At 39.1% G+C, this 18,464-nt stretch overlaps 1 protein-coding gene across 2 annotated transcripts in view; it reads left to right on the top strand.

Annotated features, from left to right (window-relative positions):
* The first annotated feature begins 490 nt into the window (after positions 1-490).
* Positions 491-18,464, top strand: part of frmd5a (FERM domain containing 5a) — a 57,364-nt gene continuing 39,390 nt past the window's right edge. For both annotated transcript variants that reach the window (XM_079345464.1, XM_079345465.1), the window contains exon 1: positions 491-849. In XM_079345464.1, coding sequence (XP_079201590.1) covers positions 748-849 — 102 coding nt within the window. In that variant the 5' untranslated portion in view covers positions 491-747. The remainder of the gene's footprint in view (positions 850-18,464) is intronic.

The following is an 18,464-nucleotide window of genomic DNA, read 5'->3' as shown; positions in this document are numbered from 1 at the left end:
CTTTGAGATGGATGTTGCACTCAAGTAGATAGCCTTTTGCATTTGGAGCTCTTACAATGTCAACTTCTTTGATATGACATGCAAACTTAATCACAAACATTACACACTTAGCCTATACTGTATAGCGTTGCCTATACGTCTCTCAGCATCAAGAAATATTGTGTATTTTAGGTTTTTTTTTTTTAATCTCCAGAGTTTTTGTTATAAGGAACAGGAAAATGAGCTGCCTGTTTGAAATAGTACCCTATTAAAATATGACCTAACAAATAACTGTAAGTATGTAGAAAACAACAAGAAAGAAAGCAAATAGTGTGATATTTTCTTTTCGGTCGTTTGTAAAATTGCAATGTTTACAAAAAACACAATTATGCATTTAAACCCAGTGGGCAAACGGCACGCTCTCATTGGTTCACTTCGACGTCAGTTTTCGCGAGGACCCGCCTGCTTGCTCAAGAGGCGGCTGTGAATGGTGAGAGATAATCCTCTGCTCTACCACAGACGCACATCACGGCTGAGCAGCCTCCGGATCTGGATGCGGGCATCCTTGGATACTGCTCTTCTTGGCACGGGCCCATTGCACGAACAACTTAAAGGGACAACAATGGTGCACGCCTCGGCGACTGAATCCGTGGCTGCTGGCCGTTCAACGGACCGGGGACTGTGGTCAATGTGACATTCACTCGCACGCTGGTGTTGAGTTTATTGTTCTGGTTCTAGACGCAGCAGCGCAGCGTTTCTTCTGAGAAGATGTTGAGCAGATTTATGAGTGGCAGCATCAGAAATCTTGAGCGAGAATACAGCTGTACCGTCAGACTGCTGGACGATACGGAATATACCTGCACCATTCAGGTTAGTCACCTGTCGACCACAGGTTTTGTTTGTGTCACTCCGCAGAGCGCTGAATAGAGCTGCGATTGTGTCTGACCTGGCAGACAGAGGCGAGTACCTGCATGTCCCACTGCTGGTGTCTACCAAGACGAAAAAATAGCCCTGGAATGCAAACATGTATACATTTGTCATTTCAAATGATATTAAAGACATTAGAGGGACTATATTTCCCTCACATGACCCACTATTGCCAAAATACGAGTGGTTTGTATGGATGGCAGACTGTGCGAGACGTCAAGGAGCTCTGTAGGACAGACATTTCCCTAGAGCTCTGGTTGATGGGATGTCAGAAGCACATTGTACTCTTAAAGTGGAGTTAAAAGGCTTTTTGGATGTATTGTTTTCCTTATGTATTTATTAGAATAAGGTAGTGCTTACCGACACATTGTTGGTTCACCATTACTCATCCAGTTCCCTTCAACCTTTGGCATCAATAATGCACATGGGGTATCCCATTGCTCCTCTGACGAACATGTCCATAAAGTTCCAACGTGGATCCTGTAGTTCCAGACATGGACTGCAAAACAAAGAGATAAAAACGTGTTGTTGATGGATGTAGCTGGGATCATTCAGTGACCAGTTATGTGAATTATTGACATTTTATAACGATGATAATTTTCTGCCACCACCAGTGATATTGTCTTAAACAGACTTCTTGTACAGACGAAAACAAGCACTGATGTTGAAAATCTCTGCTTGTTGTGTCACCACTACAAGCAGTGCTTTGATTATCGTGCAGTTTCATGTTCATGCTGATTCAACAAAAGGTAGGTGAGAGGGCCTGTCACATCAATAACAAGACCAAAATAATGCTCCCTTTGTGGAGGCTCTACAGTTGTAGGTGTGAAGAAATCCTTCGAGACTTCTCTGACTAGTCAGCAACATGTAGACGCATTAAATTTCCTAAGCACAAATGAGATATATAATCTGCAACGTGAAACAGTGAAAATTGCGAAGACAAGGGAAAATTTATGATTTCAGTCATTTTAATTTCCTCAGAAAGCTGTACTGCAGTGGCCTCTCTTTTCTCCCACACATGCAATAGTGAAACAAATACTGCAATTACTGTAGATGGTGACTGTGTGCCCAGGTTGTAAACAGACCTGCATTTCTGCTCTCAGATGAGCCAGAGATGGAGCTGGGCCAGATGGACTGTGAAGCCAGCAGGTGTGCTGCTTGCAGCAGAATCGTGTGGGCTGGGTGGCTGATGTCAATATAGTCGGAAGGAGGGGTGTGGAGAGAAAAAGGAGAATGCTCTGGCTCTGTTGTGACTGTCTTGCAGCTTCACTATCTTTCTGTCTAACCAGGCCCTGGGAGCTTGTGGGCTAATCCACCTGACATGTAGTGTGTACCTCATTTTGTTCAAACTCTGCTCCTCCTTCATTACTTCAGTTTCTACAGCATTCTTGCTTGCCACATTTTTAAATCACCCAGGACGTTGGACCCTTAGACTCAGGAATGCAAAGCAAAATGCATAACTAGGTCATATGCCTCGTATGATCTCTCAGTACCTCACCATGTGTCCCTATCTCTCCCTTTTCTCTGTCCTGTTTCAGGCGGTTGAGATTTTACCCCCACTAAACCTTTTTATCCGTTATACTCTGGACGTCTCCATAAATTGTGAAACAGCTCAGAAATCAGATTTACCCCTGACTTTTATTAGTTTCCTTTTCAACACTGACCCCCCTTCTCCAGTGACTTGGACATCTCTATGGTGTTTGTGTTGATAAAACGACCGTCAGCAGAAATTCTAATCCAAAAATATTGTACACAACAGCTGAGCATTAAGTATTGCTGGGCGAAGAAGGGAAGAAAGTGTGTCTGTCTTTTTAAACCAGTGGCAGCTGTAATGCATGAACTTATGTTTTGCTTTAATGAATTATGGATCCTTCCACCATGTTTGGAGGGAGGAAAAATGTGAACACTCATCATTACACAGCCCTGTAGACTTAGCTCTCATCTCGTGATGGGTTGATGGAAGTGCCTGAAATCCTCGGCTGCCCTCAGGCTTCTTCTGCTCTCAGACTTTAATGCAATGTTGCAGCAGAGAGTTAAACTGAGACTTCAGCTATGCCTCACTTTTGGTCTCTTACAATTGTATGTCTGAAAATACAAATTAACGAACATGTAAAGAAAATGGCGTTGACTTGCTTTATTTACACATCACTCTAGAGCTGCACTGATAAATAAAGTCAAATAGCACATCAGGTGACTCAAGTGATTCAGTATCAGCTCATTTTAACAGAGATGTGCTGATATTACTCGATTTATTTACCAGTCACAACTCATTTCCTTTGAGTATCTTTGTAAAACACTAGCAGTCTTCTTTCACCAGCAGTGTGCTTAATGGATTACTAAAAAGCATTATCCCTCTTCAGAGTGTCAAGTGATGATGCACGAACATCTGCGTTAACTCGAGATCAGTTGAGTGACCATCTTTTCTTCATAATATATCTCAAGTGTTTCATAACTGCATTTGAGGGATCAACAAAATAAATGTGTATCCATCTATTGCTACATGAAAGGTAGATCTAAGAAATGTATCTTGTCCCTTTTTTTTAAGTGTCTCAAAATAACACTTAAGAAATAATAATTGCTTGATTGATTTATATTGAACAATATATTGGCTTCAGATTGTTTCTTTCTAATATCAATATGGCCCTTTTTGTGGTCCTGTTCTGAACTCAAGCTTTTATCCAATTTAGTTTTGCTCGATGCATTATTGATTAGTTCAAGGCACCTGAATTTAGGCGGTTCATCCGAGTTTTTTTTCCACCTTAAAGTTCTATCTCTCACATTGCGCGTGTCAGTTCCTTTATTTTTCTGGATCTTTAAAGTCAGAGTTAAAAATGCCTTTGTGGGTTTTGTGGAGAGGAGACAGAAAGATAGGGAAACACATTCTCTACGGGGGTGGGGGGGGGGGTGTTTTTCCCTAAAAGGATTCTGCTTTTGTGAAGTTTTTTTTGTTTTTTTAAATGGGAAAAGTATGGTGTGTTTTAGTTTGACCCAAACCCTGATTGTGAGGACATGTCATTTTATCAAGTTTTTGATGATTACTATTTCTGAAAATGCCTACAATGAAAAAAAGGAAAAGTATAATGTAAGTCATGCATCAAACATATTTTCTGATTAATTGGTGTAAATTTGATTTCAAAAACCCTCCAGTGTTTGGTTGTTGTGCTTGTAATTAATTTTGGATTTATTGAATGGCTGTCAACATAGCGATCTGGCCTACTCAATTCCAGATACAGAGTTAATTATAGCTTACATCCCGTGATTTCCCTTGGCTTTCTAATAACTGTTTTGTTTGAGGAAACTGCTACCAACAGCTTTCAGGGCAGTGCCACCTGTATTTAGGGCGAGAAATTAGCATCTTTTTTATCTTATTTTTGACCCTTCTGCCTATCATATTCGTGGTTTACCGTTTTGTGTATCATATGCCAAAAAACAGAATCTTTTTCATATTTCCCAAATCAAAAACCGCATCTTTAAAGTATCCTGTTAAAAACAAATCAATCCTAAAACCAAAGGATCATCATAAAGAAATAGTCATGAAGAAAAGCAGCAAATCCATACATAAAAAGAAAAAGCTATCAGCAAATGTTTAAGATTATGATTATATTTAGTACAATCAATTACTAAATTGTTCTGAGTTGTTGGGCTGTGTATTTGATATTCTAGCCTTTCCTTTTTGCAATGACTTAAATCTCTGTTGTACAAGTTCTCCTGAAGTCTGCTGACATCTTGTTGGGGGAGACTGCCGGGGGATGGGAGCCTTTGGGCTTTATTTTGAAGTATTGTGCCAGGGTCTCAGCTGTTGCTACGGTGACTCCACAGTTACTCTCACAAAATGTGAAATCAGTGACCGGTCAGGTCTCCCCTTCCAGAAGTCCTGACAAAAACTTGGCTGTTAACATTCACAACAAGGTGATTTACTTCCTGAATGCCAATGGAGGGCACTGGTGGTCAGGTGACTGGTGACCAGTCAGGCTATAAATGTATAATTTGTGGTCAAACAGAATACGACTGAATAGGAGAAGGCTGAATGGAGAGTTTTCTTGTTTTTTTTTGTTTCTTTTTGATCAATAAAATCAAATTTGAAAAATGTAAAAACACATCCTTTATTTTTGGTTTTCTATTTTTTCGATTTAGGTAAAAAAACAAGAACACAAAAAAACTGCTCTGTTCTTCGTTTTTTCACAAAACGGAGAAGACCCTGACCCACTGTTTCCATTGCACAAATACTGTTGGATGTTAGAGCTCATATGAATCTTTGTTTTGGAAAATTGGAAGTGCAGTAAGGGATGAGTTTTATTTCATCCCTTTATTACTCAATAGTATTTAACATCAAATAATGTCTTTTATCTTCATTTAGCTGTATTTAGCTGTCACTGTATTTTGCATTTGGACTTACAGTAGACGTTCAAAGGGCACTTTCGAAGCACAGAGCCTTTTTAAGTGTTTGCTCATAACTTCTGTGTTTGTTTTGATACAAGTCAAATAGTCTGCAAAGAAAAAAAAAACTGACCAGCTTCAGTTCTGATCTTCAGTTGTTTTTTATTTGAGCTTATTTGATTGATTAATGTCCACTATTGTTGCACACAGCGACCTCAACATGTTTTACACACTTTAAGCCTCAGTGTTCAATACGACATTTCCAGATGTTGACTGTCGTTCTTTTCTGACTTTGCTGAAAGGACATGTCCTGCATCAGGTTTTCCAGGTATACAGCTGATGAGCCACTTGTGTTTACCAGTGTCACAGTAGGCTGGACCTGTGGCTCATGGCAGCTTGTAATGACAGATAAGATTTCTATAGAGACCATCTATCTAGTGTGAGGCAGGAGACGGCTCACCTGCAGTTTTGGCAAATCTATTTGATTGGTATTTGATCTGTTGGAGCAGCCACTTGCTACATACACTTTATTAGTCACATCTTGTTAGACTGCTGCATTGTGTCACTGTTGCTGCTTTTAGGTTGTGGTCCTTAATCGTCACCCTTGGATTTTCCCCTTGCTTTCTCAATCACAGCTCTGGTATTCCAGCAGGGTATTAAAGGGAAATTAGAATTTGCCTGACCTGCATGGGCTCACCCGGATTCACGAAAGAGCTTAGTTGAAGATGAGGAGCCAAATGACTCTTTTGTCATGAGCTCAGGACTTTTCTCTCTCCTAAATGTCATCTGCTCTCAATCGCCAACATCAGGAGGCTGAGGTCACTAAATGTAGCGTGTTTAGTTTTACCAAAGGGCCCTGTCATATTCCCCAGTGTCTCTTTGTGTTTCTGTGTGTTGTTGTTGTTGTTGTGTGTGTGTGTGTGTGTGTGTGTGTGTGTGTGTGTGTGGGCTGGAGAGCATGGCAGACAGTCTGTCAGTGTGTCAGTATCAGTCTGCTGAGCCCTCTCTCGTGCTCTCTGGGATGTATTAGGTGACAAAGAGAAAAACGGGCTGAGGTTATGCTCCACCTGGAAGCATGAATATTAAGCCCATTAACAAAGCAATATATTCCTAAATTGACTGATGACTGGTCTTCTAATGGAAGAATCAGACCGGAGCAGAGTGTGGTGGGTTATGCTTTTCCTGTGTCAGGCCACGGTTCACTTTCGAAAGAGGCAGCCTACAGCTATAGTAACAAAAAACAGATTGCACAGCTTGTTGGTGATATTTATATACTTCAGTGGCCTCATAAATGACTAAACAGAGTGTAAGCAGTGCAAGTCTTGGTGTGGACTTAAAAGCGACAGCCTAACTCATTTGAAATGTGGAAAAAATGTCGAGCTAAGCTTTGATCACTAACAGATAATGAGTGGTTTTTAGCACTCTGTGGCTATGATGCACAAGAGGGATGCACCACTTCAAGCCAGAGAGTAAGTCTGATAAGAGCCACTTCAAAAGATGACCTCAAAAGTTTTACTGCACAATTTGATATCAAACAGAATTTTAATTGCAGCATTATATCAGGCTCAGCATTTCCTGATGGTAGACAATGTAACAGCTGTAGTGAATGTTGGATGTTGGGTTTAATAATTAGACACTTTTTTGCAAAACAATCTTTGTTGTGTATCTGCCATTGTTTTTTTTGTTAACATAGCTGATGCGTCAAAGCTTTTTCAGCATTCACTGTGAGGCTATAACTTTGATTGAAAGTTGTGATAATATTTCTATATAATATTTAATGTTTCTGCTCACTGTTGTGAGGCAGGGCATAAGATTTGTTTGCTGTTAGTCCTGAAAATACACACAACTCATCACTTACAACTAAGGTGGTTCTCTCCGTTGGCCATCATTTTACACAGGTACACCAGAGTGGTGCTTCGATGACGAGGACATCGGGCAAGTGGACGATGACGACAACGCTTTCGGGCAGGAGTCGGGCTCCAGCTCCTCTGGGGCAAATGAAAGAAAGAGAAACTAAAACTGGGTGCAGTTTTTCTATTGCTGTGCAGTAGTGTTGCATACCTGTCTCAGCTAGCCTGTGACCCTGAGCTCAGGGCAACAAACCCCTACAGCTGTGTTTGGAGATCATCAGACACACATTTGAAGATTTGTCTATGCATTTGTGAGTCTTGCACGGCAGGAGTGTTGCAAAAGTCATGACAGTAAAATGATGACCAATGGAAAGGCCCGCCTCAGTTGTAAGCAAAGATTGTTCAGGACTAACAGCAAACAAATCCTTGCTTTTCTGTCATTATTAAATCAGTAAACATTTTGCATTAGGTATGTTTGCAGATCTGTGTGCATTTGTGGATCTATTCAGTCATTTGTGGATCTGTGTCCATATTTTCAAATAGTTTAGCCATAATAATAAATCCATAGAACAGGCATTGATTATTTTTTCCCTTTGTATGTCCACCAATGTTGTCAGCCATAAATAATTCTGACTCTCCAACACAAAAGTTGAGTGTTATCAGCACTCAAGTGAGCTGAAATCAGACGTGGTCTGAGCGCAGCGACTGCTGGCCAACAGAAGAGAAGAACTCATACTACTGTGAAGAACAGATAGAAGTCTTATTTTTTTACTCTCACTTCAGTCTTCTGTGCATCACTTGATGTCCTACGGTGAAGAGTGGGTGCTTTTATTTACAAGACACATTTCTCCTTTCTCCCTCTCGTGCTCCTGCTATTTCTCTCTTTCATAACACCCTATGATCTTCTCCATGGGTCAGCTCTTGCTCTCTCTCTTTGTCATCAGGCTTCTTCTCTGCTTCTTGCAGCTTTACTGCAGGTTTTTTGGCGCTAATGATTGCCTTTTCTACCCTCTTTCTTTCATCTTCCCTTTCCTCCATCCGATCCTCAGTGTCTCTTGCTCATTGTCTGTTCAGCAGATTTACTTGCTCTAACAATGGGATCTCACTTTTTTCAGTGTGGTCCTGGTTCAAGAAGCCATTGATGTTTTGTTTTTGTTTGTATCTCAGAATAATGAAATGTTTTTAAGAGTTTGGTACACCTACTTTCTTTGTCCAAAATAACTATTAGTCATGTTCTTACTCTGCTCCCACCAATTAAAACGTCCTCTTACAGTAAATACACATTAGTGCAGCTATTCTCTGACTATGAGTATTCGAGTTACCAAAGGGTGTAAAGTGTTCTTGCTCTGGTACTTTAGAAGAAACATCATACTGTAGATCATCAAAGTTTTCCATGATTGAGCAAAGACTTATGCCAAGGTTGAGTGTATCCTCTTACTGTCAGAGTTTTAACCACATTTGTAGTTCAGATGATTCTCCTATTTCAGCTATAGATTCATGGATCATTTCTGTCTCTAATTCAACATCACAATAAGGATAAAGTGAAATGATTGTTCAAGAGAAGCTACCAGGCTTTGTTTATCTGCAAACATTTTTTTTTCTAGTATCAATTTTGTAGATGGTTCTGATCTAAAAGCCAAAAACTCCATCAGATAGTGAGTCATGTAATATATAAAGCACAAGTATAAACCATGCAGTCAGGGTTGAGAAGTTCAGTAACAAAATTAAATTCCATGTTTGAAGGAATGTTTTATTTAATAGGATGAGAAGAAGACTTCATATTTTAGAAATGACGAGTACCCTGAGATCTGATACAGGATATTAGTTTGCCAAACGTGGTGTTAAAAACAGAAAATAATGTCAGCAAAAGCCCTTCATTAATGAGTGGTTGTGCAAGTTACAAGCTTGGTGCAGTAGTTGATTTGCATAAAGAAGCATTGCACAACTGGTCCACTGCAGCAGGAGAGACAATATACACTTTATACATTTCTGTCCCTGCAGCTCAGAATTGTGAAGGAAGACAAATAAACACTGAGTCTAATAATGGAATACACTGACCTGACTATTTTTCAATCTAAGATCTGTTCCTTTATCTTTTAACATTTCCATCATGATTTTTTATTTCTGTGACCCAAAACCAAGAATTATTATATAATTAATAATTGAAAAAGCTGAAATGAAAAGTGAAATCTCAGAATTTTGTAAAGCGATTGACAAGTAAAATGTATTTAATAAGTATCAGCAAAGCCTCGGCAATAACCTGCAGGTCAATATGCTGATAAGCTTCAGTGCATCGGTTTCAAAGTATTAAAAAACTTCAATTAATACAGATATTAAACTGAAGTTTAAGTCGGGGGGTACTGAGAACTAAAAAGTCTTGCTGGTTTCTAATGTGGAGTGCTTTGCTGTTATATTTTGGATAATTGCATGCATAAAAAAGAAACAAGTAACTTCAAATTGCAATGATATGAAGCATAACGGGTTGCACTTTATTCCTCTTTCATTATTCATATTGATGTTTAAAAGAACATGATAAAATCTTTACAAATGAGCCCAGTGGTTAGAAAAGTATTACACCCTTTCGTACCATCTTCATACAGATGTGGCTATACTGTAGGAACGTGTGGAGAGGGCGACTTAAGCAGACTGTGCACATTCTGAAGCTTTTACTCCTGTTTTCTGTTGCTCTGTTGGAAAGAGCAACAGTACACTACACTCTGCCTCAGGTGTATCACAGCACATAGTTTAACAAATCCGCTTGTGAGAAGTTGAGAACTGAATGGAATGAGCGTGGAGGAAGAGGCGAGTGAATTGGTGCAACAAAACATTCAGTTGAGGTGGGCTTGTTGTTTTTGGTTGTTAGTCTTGAACAATCTCCATTTTAATGTTTCATTTATTCAAGGCTGATATTCTGCACACTCTAAGTAGATTGTTGACATGCATTTTGAGAGTAGCGTGTATGTTGGCACTTTATACTTGTGTTGTGTGATTTTGTGTTCATATTTTTTTATATGCATCATCAAATATCTTTGACGAGTTCTCCCATCTTATATGCTCAAATAAAGGGCTGGGTGGCTCCCGTTGTTCTACGTGTGTCTGGGCCTGCAGATTACATTTACAACTATTCATGCATGCAATCAGTCTCCTTTCCCTTTGTGTGTGTGTCAGCACAACAGTCAGAGGAGACGAGTGTCTCTGGAGAGGAGGTAGATGAAAACACTGGGAGACAAAGAGGCTGGCCTGTGGAATACATAAGCCACATGTACGGAGAGAGGGCTGTACACTGCAGGGTAGAGCTATTAAAAACAATAACGTGCTTTTTCATAATGAGTTTGTCATATAAAAATTGTACACCAATGTGGAATATCAAAAAATATTATATTATATAATTATATACTATTTTAAATGAACACTTGAACACAGGTCTTTCTCAAAGAGCATGTATCTTAGAGCTGTTTATGTTGTTTTTCATCCGTCTGCATGAATTTCATAAAAATATTGTGAAATCTGCTCATTTGTGTGTGTGTGTGTGTGTGTGTGTGTGTGTCTGTATGTATATGTATATGTATGTATATATATATATATATATATATATATATATATATATATATATATATATATATATATATATATATGTATATATTAGGAGTGTACATTACAAAATTAGTTCGTTCAAGTTTTACCTCTTAGCCTATTTAATGGAGGGTTTAGTAAGAGGTTGTCTAGCTCACATATAAAAGCATTAAGGTGAGATATAGTGGGTAGTTTTTACTTTTATGACACTACTTCTCTAAATATATCTCTGGTGGAATCTCTCTGAGTCATCTTTTCAGTCACAGATTACCTTGAAAATAACCCAGGCTGTTTTCAATGAACAGGACAAGCACAGCCAGTTGGAACACAATCACTTAAGGTGAAACAATCCCAGATTTCCTGGTTCATTAGATTAGGTGCTTGGATATGTTTGGCAACATGCTGAATGCCTCTCCTCTCCTCTCACCTACCCGCCTCACTGACTATAAAGAGTATATAGTGAACTCCTTTTCATTTGGGTCTGAAATCACAGTCTCTGCCTTATTATGTCTGTAATTGTAACATAAGACTATTCCCATCTCTATAGCTCAAAAATTTCACACTCGGAACAGTGTTAAGAGAACAACTGCCTTGCTGTCTTGAAAATGTTTTTTTTTTTCAGCCAAGTCGTGGCATGTAGGGTGTAACAGCAAATGATTTTGTGAATGTGTCTGTGTAATTATGTTTTTTTGGGAGAAGCTTATAGTACCATTCTGGTGCTGTACTGCTAGCATGAATCAAAACAGCACCACCATCCTCAGATGTTTATCCCCAGTTTATTGTGCTTTCTTGCGTTTTAAGTTGTAATTTAAAAAATATGAAAAAGATTTTAGCTGTCAAAATCCTAATATTATTCATACAGAGTAAAACCTTTAAAAGAAAACATGGCTGCCATCCTGGCTGCAAAATGAACCTTCAAGCAGTAACATTTTATAAAATAATGAGTGGACAGTTTGCTCCCTATTTTATGCTTGTGTGCATATAATATTTATTTTTTGTGTTTCTACAAATCTACAGAATTTGTCCAAAGTATATACTTAAGGAAATAATTGAAGCTTGTGGTGGCAGCTTGTGTCTTTGTTTTGACTGAGTACACAGACAGAGGTGAACCATATGGCAGTGGAATAGCAGTCTGAAGGGAATTGCTTCAACAGTAGTGCTTTCCCCTCAATAAATGGTGTTCATGGAGCTCCCCACCGCCCCCAGGGTGGGAGACAGGTGCCGCTGATGGGAACAAAGGGCTTTTTGCCCAGATACCCAGCATGTCAGTCTTACAACTCATTTGGAAGAGAAGAGTAATTGTTTGCCGAAGGCCTCTTTGACTGTGTATACAGTGCAAGAGAAGAAGGGCTGCTAAATAAAAAAAATGAAAGCCAGTTGAACCTTTTTTGCATACAAGAATATCAGCTTTCCCTTTTTGTTTACTGGGAGATCATTTTCATAACCGCCTTGCCAAAGGTATGAATGTATTGAAGCCATGAACCTAAACTGTGTTTAGAGTTTGTTTTCCTATAACTTTTTTTTAAACCTTTTTTTTTACTGGCTGCACTTCCTGTTTTATTTCTGGTTTTATTTCTTGCTGTTCGTTTCTTTTAATCTGTATCTTGAACCCCGGCACCATTGTAAATGAGGAATCCCTCTCAATGTGTTTTCCGAGGATTAAATAAATAAATGATGATGATGATGATGATGATCCACCTGCGTATCAAATAAGCTATCCTAAAGCGGAATACAATTTACTATGCTTCAACCCAGTCAATACAGAGATCAATTAAGTATCCTATGAGCTGCTGGGACAGTGATGATGCTGATGATGGTGGTCCAGTTTGTGGTGAGCTCACCTATTTTTAGCACAAGTCGTTCCTCAGTGTCGGTACACAGAATAAATTCTACAGAGGAGTTGGCCTAAACACCCCTACCCACATGCTGCCTCAAGCACAATGCAGAGCTAATGAATCATGAACACACTCTGTGACTATCATTACCTGATCGCTCTGTGCCCCTTCGTATGAACACTTGAGGAAGATTTATCTAGGATTGATTGTGTTGCTCATGCTGTGCTACAGTTTTATTTCTTTTTAAGCCCAAGGCGTCTTAGAAGTTTACCACATAGCATTATGTGTTACATGTGGTCCACATTTCTAATAGGAGCCAAACTACAACACACAAAGGAGGTAGATCAGTGGCTGTTTTTTGTTTTTGATTCAGTGACATACAATCAACAAGATGCAGAAAGGCAAACATTAGCAGTAAAGCTAAAAATCAAGTAAACCAAAATAACTAAAATCTACTGCTTCTATAAGAGAAACACCACAACAGTGTGGTGTTTACTGCTAAGCGTCAGTTGTTTTGTTGAAGTAAGTTGTATCGTTTTCTCAAAGTAGTGAGTTGTCTTAATATGTAATTTTTCTGTTTGTCTTTTTTCTATAAGATATTTGCACTGGTCTCTCTCTTCCATTGAAAACAAACGTTTTTCACAACAACATTTTTAATATTAAAGACGACTTGACATTCTAGAAGAGATCTGGTTCACAGATCATACCTGCTCAGTGTCTCCAGCACAGAGATTGGAGGCTGAGTTTGCAGCACTATTTTCATTGACCACCTCTGTCACTCCTAGCTCCTCTGGGTTTTCCTGAAACGGTTCTTATACATTAGACATTAACTGCCTTCTATAATTCATGAGGATAGCTAACTGAAGAAGGCAGCAGAGGGTTATGGAAAGCCCCCAGGAGTGCCCTTCAGGACATCCCACTTCCCCTCTCCTCTGGAGGGAGCAGACATTTGCTGGAAGCTTGGTAATGATATAGTGTTGTATCAGCCATTGCTAAGGAGAGCTGAAGTCTGTAAGAAGTATAGACATGCTGGCTTATTCCTCATTATATCTAAATGTGAAGTAAAGGCAGGACTAGGGCTGAACCATTTTGATTAAAAAAATGAAATTACCATATTTTTTCTTCCTGAGACATACATCGTGATATTTCAAAATAGGAAGAAGGTAAATGCAATATCGTTTAGTGTGCAATAACATTTCAAATCAAACAACTTCCTTTTTGGGGGGAGGGGTTCTTTAGGTAATTTACTGATTTTAAGTCTTAAGCCCTCCTTCTTTTATCACACACTGGGTCCAACTCTCTGACAGCGGCTCTGACTTTGACATGGGGAGAGAGAATGGGAGGAGGGACATGGCTGGAAAATGTCTTTTTCCAACTGAGGCAGTTGTCAACCAATGCCCATGTCCTTGGGTAAATAGTGTGTGTCAGTATATTCAATAACTTAAACCAACTTCTTAGCACTTTGTTTTTTATAGCTCACAAATTGTGTGCTGCGTAGTTAGCCAATTATCATTAGACAAGCCCCAAATCATTTTATGCCACACAGTTAAGACACCACGTTTTAGACCAGCAGAATAACACCCTAAATGGTTGATGCTTTACATTTGTTCTTATTTATCCAAATGCTTCAAAGGATAACACCAGATTGCCATGCTGTTATTCCATGCTTTTAGATCCACAGTTTTATTTTAGCCGCCCATATCCAGGAAAGGATTTCTGTATTTGATGCATCTGCTGAGTAATTTTCATCTGTCGTTTACCTGTCTTATGAAACACTACGGAAAGCCACAATTAATAAGCAGGTTTGATAGTTGGCACAGAGAAGTGATGATATTATAATATGATGTGGTACAGCCTTATTTTGCATGAATTACATCATTTCCTCATCAAGCTGCTAAATAATAAATGACTGAATTAATGAATCATGAATTCTCTCTCTTTAGCAGAATATGGGAGAGGTTTTTCTTCAGATATAACAGTTCTTTATCAGTACATTGACAAAGACATCCCATTTAAATCCATGAAGCTCAAGGTCAGTTGACGGAGGTCAGTTATTGCTTATTTTGCTTATTATTTCTGAATATTGTCATTCTTGAATAATTCACAGTATAATTGGACTTTGCCAGTGCTTTCACTCTTCTCTGAATGTTGGAGTGATTATGGCCCAGCTGTCAGGCCTTGTTTGCTCTGTGACAGTTGGCCCGACTTTGCAGTCAATACTTCGCTGCCCACTTCGTTCATTGCACTTCACCTTGATTTGATTTGTTGCTTGGACTCCTGCTTATGATTCAAAGCACGCAAGACTCGGGCTGTAAAAAAATGGGTTTGTGGGTTGTTTGGCCTTTTCCTGCAGCATCTTTTCTTACAGCAGATATTTTGTTGAAATTATTGCATCAAATCATGCCAGCTTGCTCTTGTTTTGGAGGTTAAACTTTGCTCTATGTTTTTTTTCCCATTTCCCAGCATTACTGTATGTGAATCACAGATGAATCATTTCTTTTCTACAGCTGGAATCAACATGAAACTGTGTTGACAACAAAGGATTAACAACTCTGTCAGAAAAAAAAGATGCATTTTACAAGCCTTTATGAAAAAAATCATTTCAAATATATTTTTATATTTAGGGCTCTATAATTGATGGGAATTTTGAAATTGCAATACAGAATTTGGAAAACACTTTTGGAACCATCTTCATCTCTTGTTACTGAAAGTACCACATGTGCATCACCTCTATGTCTCCAGATCTTGAATGTCAGTTTTTCCAGCTCAGCTATCAAATAATAGAAAGTGAAACTATATTTTCTATCCCTATAAAGTAAAAACTGATGCACATCTTTGTTAATTCCTCCGGCTTTCTGTTTTAGAAGGCCATAGCTCTTTGATTTACACTACGTTTACAGCAAGGAGGTATTAAACATTAGATGGAGGATCAACAGTGATTACATCCTTCCATTCCAGTAAAAGCTGCTTAGCCAGCAGATAGCGTTTACTGAAAAGGTGTCTGTCGCTTTTTTTCTTGCCTGTCTATAATGCATGTGTGCATTAGTGTCTCTTCTGGACTGGCTGACTGCTGACCCAAATACTTGCTGATGGCTTTTAGGTAAAGAAGCTTGACAACATATTTCTGCATTCTTCTTGGGTTTCCTTGACACTTTTTTGCTCAAGACAAGTCCTTGCTTTTGAAAATAAGTATTTAAGTTCTGGTTCTGTATACTACACTACATCAAATGGTAAATATTTGTGTAAATAAGTGTGATTTTGTCCAGGATAAAAAAATGGATTTCTGGTGGTAATTTGTTGGAAATAGCTGAACATCATATTTATCCCTCAGAACTGTGTTTGGGACTCTTGGCATAACACCATATAGTCCTTCCTGCATGTTCTACACCAGTGGTTACAAATATTTTCCTTGGAGCCCCCACCTATTTGTATCTAAGAAAAGCTGAGCATCCCCAGGACCCACACATGAAAATGACACATTGCTTTCAAGAATTAACATACATTTAAATAATTTTCATTGATAAAACCTTTAAGAATATGCCTACACACTTCCCAGTCATATTTTAACATAATTTTCTTTAATATGTGCAAGTCTAATTTCGACAACCTCAGTGCAGACAGAGCCTCCCCCCTCCAGCTCTACTGTAAGTTCAGTCAGGAAGACTACATAATTGCCTTCATAATCGGGTCTTTCTGTTCATCCCTTTTTGCTTGTTCACTCAGGTTTCTGCTTTTATTCTTGAGCTGTCATCTTCGAGCTGTCATTTTCTGGTGCTGTCATTGGATAATCAGCTGTCTCTCACCTATTATCACAATTATGATCCTTTCTCTGCCATGCTGATGGTTCATGCTGCCCTCCACCTCCCCAGCACCGCCAGTCTTTGCAGAATCATCAATTCTTCACCCATCAGGTCTCATCAAGTCATCAGCTTTACCACCACCAGGGTCTGGACTCCATGGGGGGATTTATTCTGTCGACACTCAAAATTGTCATTCTCCAAACTCATCAACCACCCCCGAAGAGTCCAAGCACCAAAGTATTTCTGTCAAGACACATTTCCATGTTCAGTGTAATGAATCATTTTCTTAATTCGCTCTTCTGATTGATATCTCACGTGCCCCTAAGGGAGGCCGTTAAGAACCGATGCTCTACAACTAAGATAGATTTGACTTTGATTCTGACACTACTCCTAAATCATTTCACACAGATGTTAAGGTATCACAGTCCTTTTCTGCCTGAAACACAATGAACAAAAAAAATTGTCGAGTTGTTAAACAGAAACTTAACAGATAGTCGGCTATGAATTGCCGCTAATAATGTATTGAGTCATGCAACATTATGTCTCTGTAGTGCGGTGCCCACACCAATTCCATGATAGATGTTGAGAAGGTGAATCATGAGTATGTAAACATTCAGAGACCTGTATAATTTGGAAGATGACAGCTGGAAGGAAATAGACAAATTCTAAAGTGCTTTAAAATCTTGTCGGTGTGTCTAAGCTCAGTGTGGGTGTTGAAGGTCATTTGTCAAGGTTATTGCGTGATGATTCACTGTCGGGATGCAATTTGAAAAAGGGAGAGGGGGCACAGGAAAATGCTGCACCAACAATATAATGTTATTTAAGTACAGCCGCAAATCCTTCAAAATGTCAGCTGTGGGGAAAGACAGATTGCCTTCATTTACAGTATGTATTCCTTTTCAATCCTTTAAGTTAAAAAGGTCACAGGAAAGCAGCACAAATGTAAATGTGAGGATGAAACCAGATCACAAATCTCACGTTTTGGATCACAGATATTTGAAACTGATTGTATCGAATCTGGATCGGCAAAGAAGAAAAAGCTAAAATGTGTTTCTGCTAGCCGTAATTCAAACTGTGCTTTTTAGCCTCCATCAATCTCCACAATATCCTCAATTTTCTTCACTCTACACATTGCTATAGTTCTATTAGTAATAATACAAGCAGCTCAATCAGGAGAGACAAGTGATATTGAAAAAATGATTTATTACAATGAATAATGTAAATTTGTCACTTGACAGAAAGTCTTTGCCGCATGGACTCTATGGGGTGGTTGATGTGTTGGAGAATGAAGTTCTGAGCGTCATTAGAATAAATCCCCCCATGGAGTCCGGACCCTGGTGGTGGTGAAGTTGATGACTTGATGAGGCCGGATGGGTGAAATTGACGGATGATTCAACTGATGATGATGGCGGTGATGGGGAGGTGGAGGGGCTCACGAAACATCAGGGCAGAGAAGGTATCATATTTAAAAGGGTAGCAGAACGATGATAGGCTGAAAATGAGGGAGGAACTCCGTGCCATTAATTAGATGAGTACCGCTGTCGAGACAGCTGATTACCCAATGATAGCCCAAAACTGACAGCAGAACAGTGAGTGCGTGTACAAAAAAGAAAGAGAAAGACCTGATCATGAATCAACTATAGTCTTCCTGACTGAACTTGCGCTTCATTGAGACAGGGAGTGTCCATTAAGGGACTATTCTTTAGTTGTAGGAGCAAACACAGGGCTCTCTAACAGGGTTTGTTTGTCTACGTTTACAGCTACAGACAACAACTCGCTGTAATACTATTTATTTGATTTTAAATGTAGTTACCAGTCTGTGGAAGTAGTGATTTAAAACAACAAACATACACAATGAAATACTTCAACACTTTATGACCTGTTTCTGTGTGAAAGTCCACAACAACATGACAACAATATTTTTAAAGGTCTGAATTGTGTTCCTATTTATACAGCGGGTCTCCATGGAGCACACCCACTACTTCAACACACACCCACTACTTAAACACGTTCATCCATCACTGAGACTCAGCTTATGGATTTAGCAGGAGTACATTTATTTTACACCAATGTGATACATGTTCCAGTGAACCGCGGATCACGCACTCCCCGAACCGTGGGGG

This window comes from Symphodus melops (genome assembly GCF_947650265.1).
Source record: "Symphodus melops genome assembly, chromosome: 6".
In the NCBI taxonomy this organism is placed as follows: Eukaryota; Metazoa; Chordata; class Actinopteri; order Labriformes; family Labridae; genus Symphodus; species Symphodus melops.
This window is presented reverse-complemented; position numbering and strand designations above follow the sequence as displayed.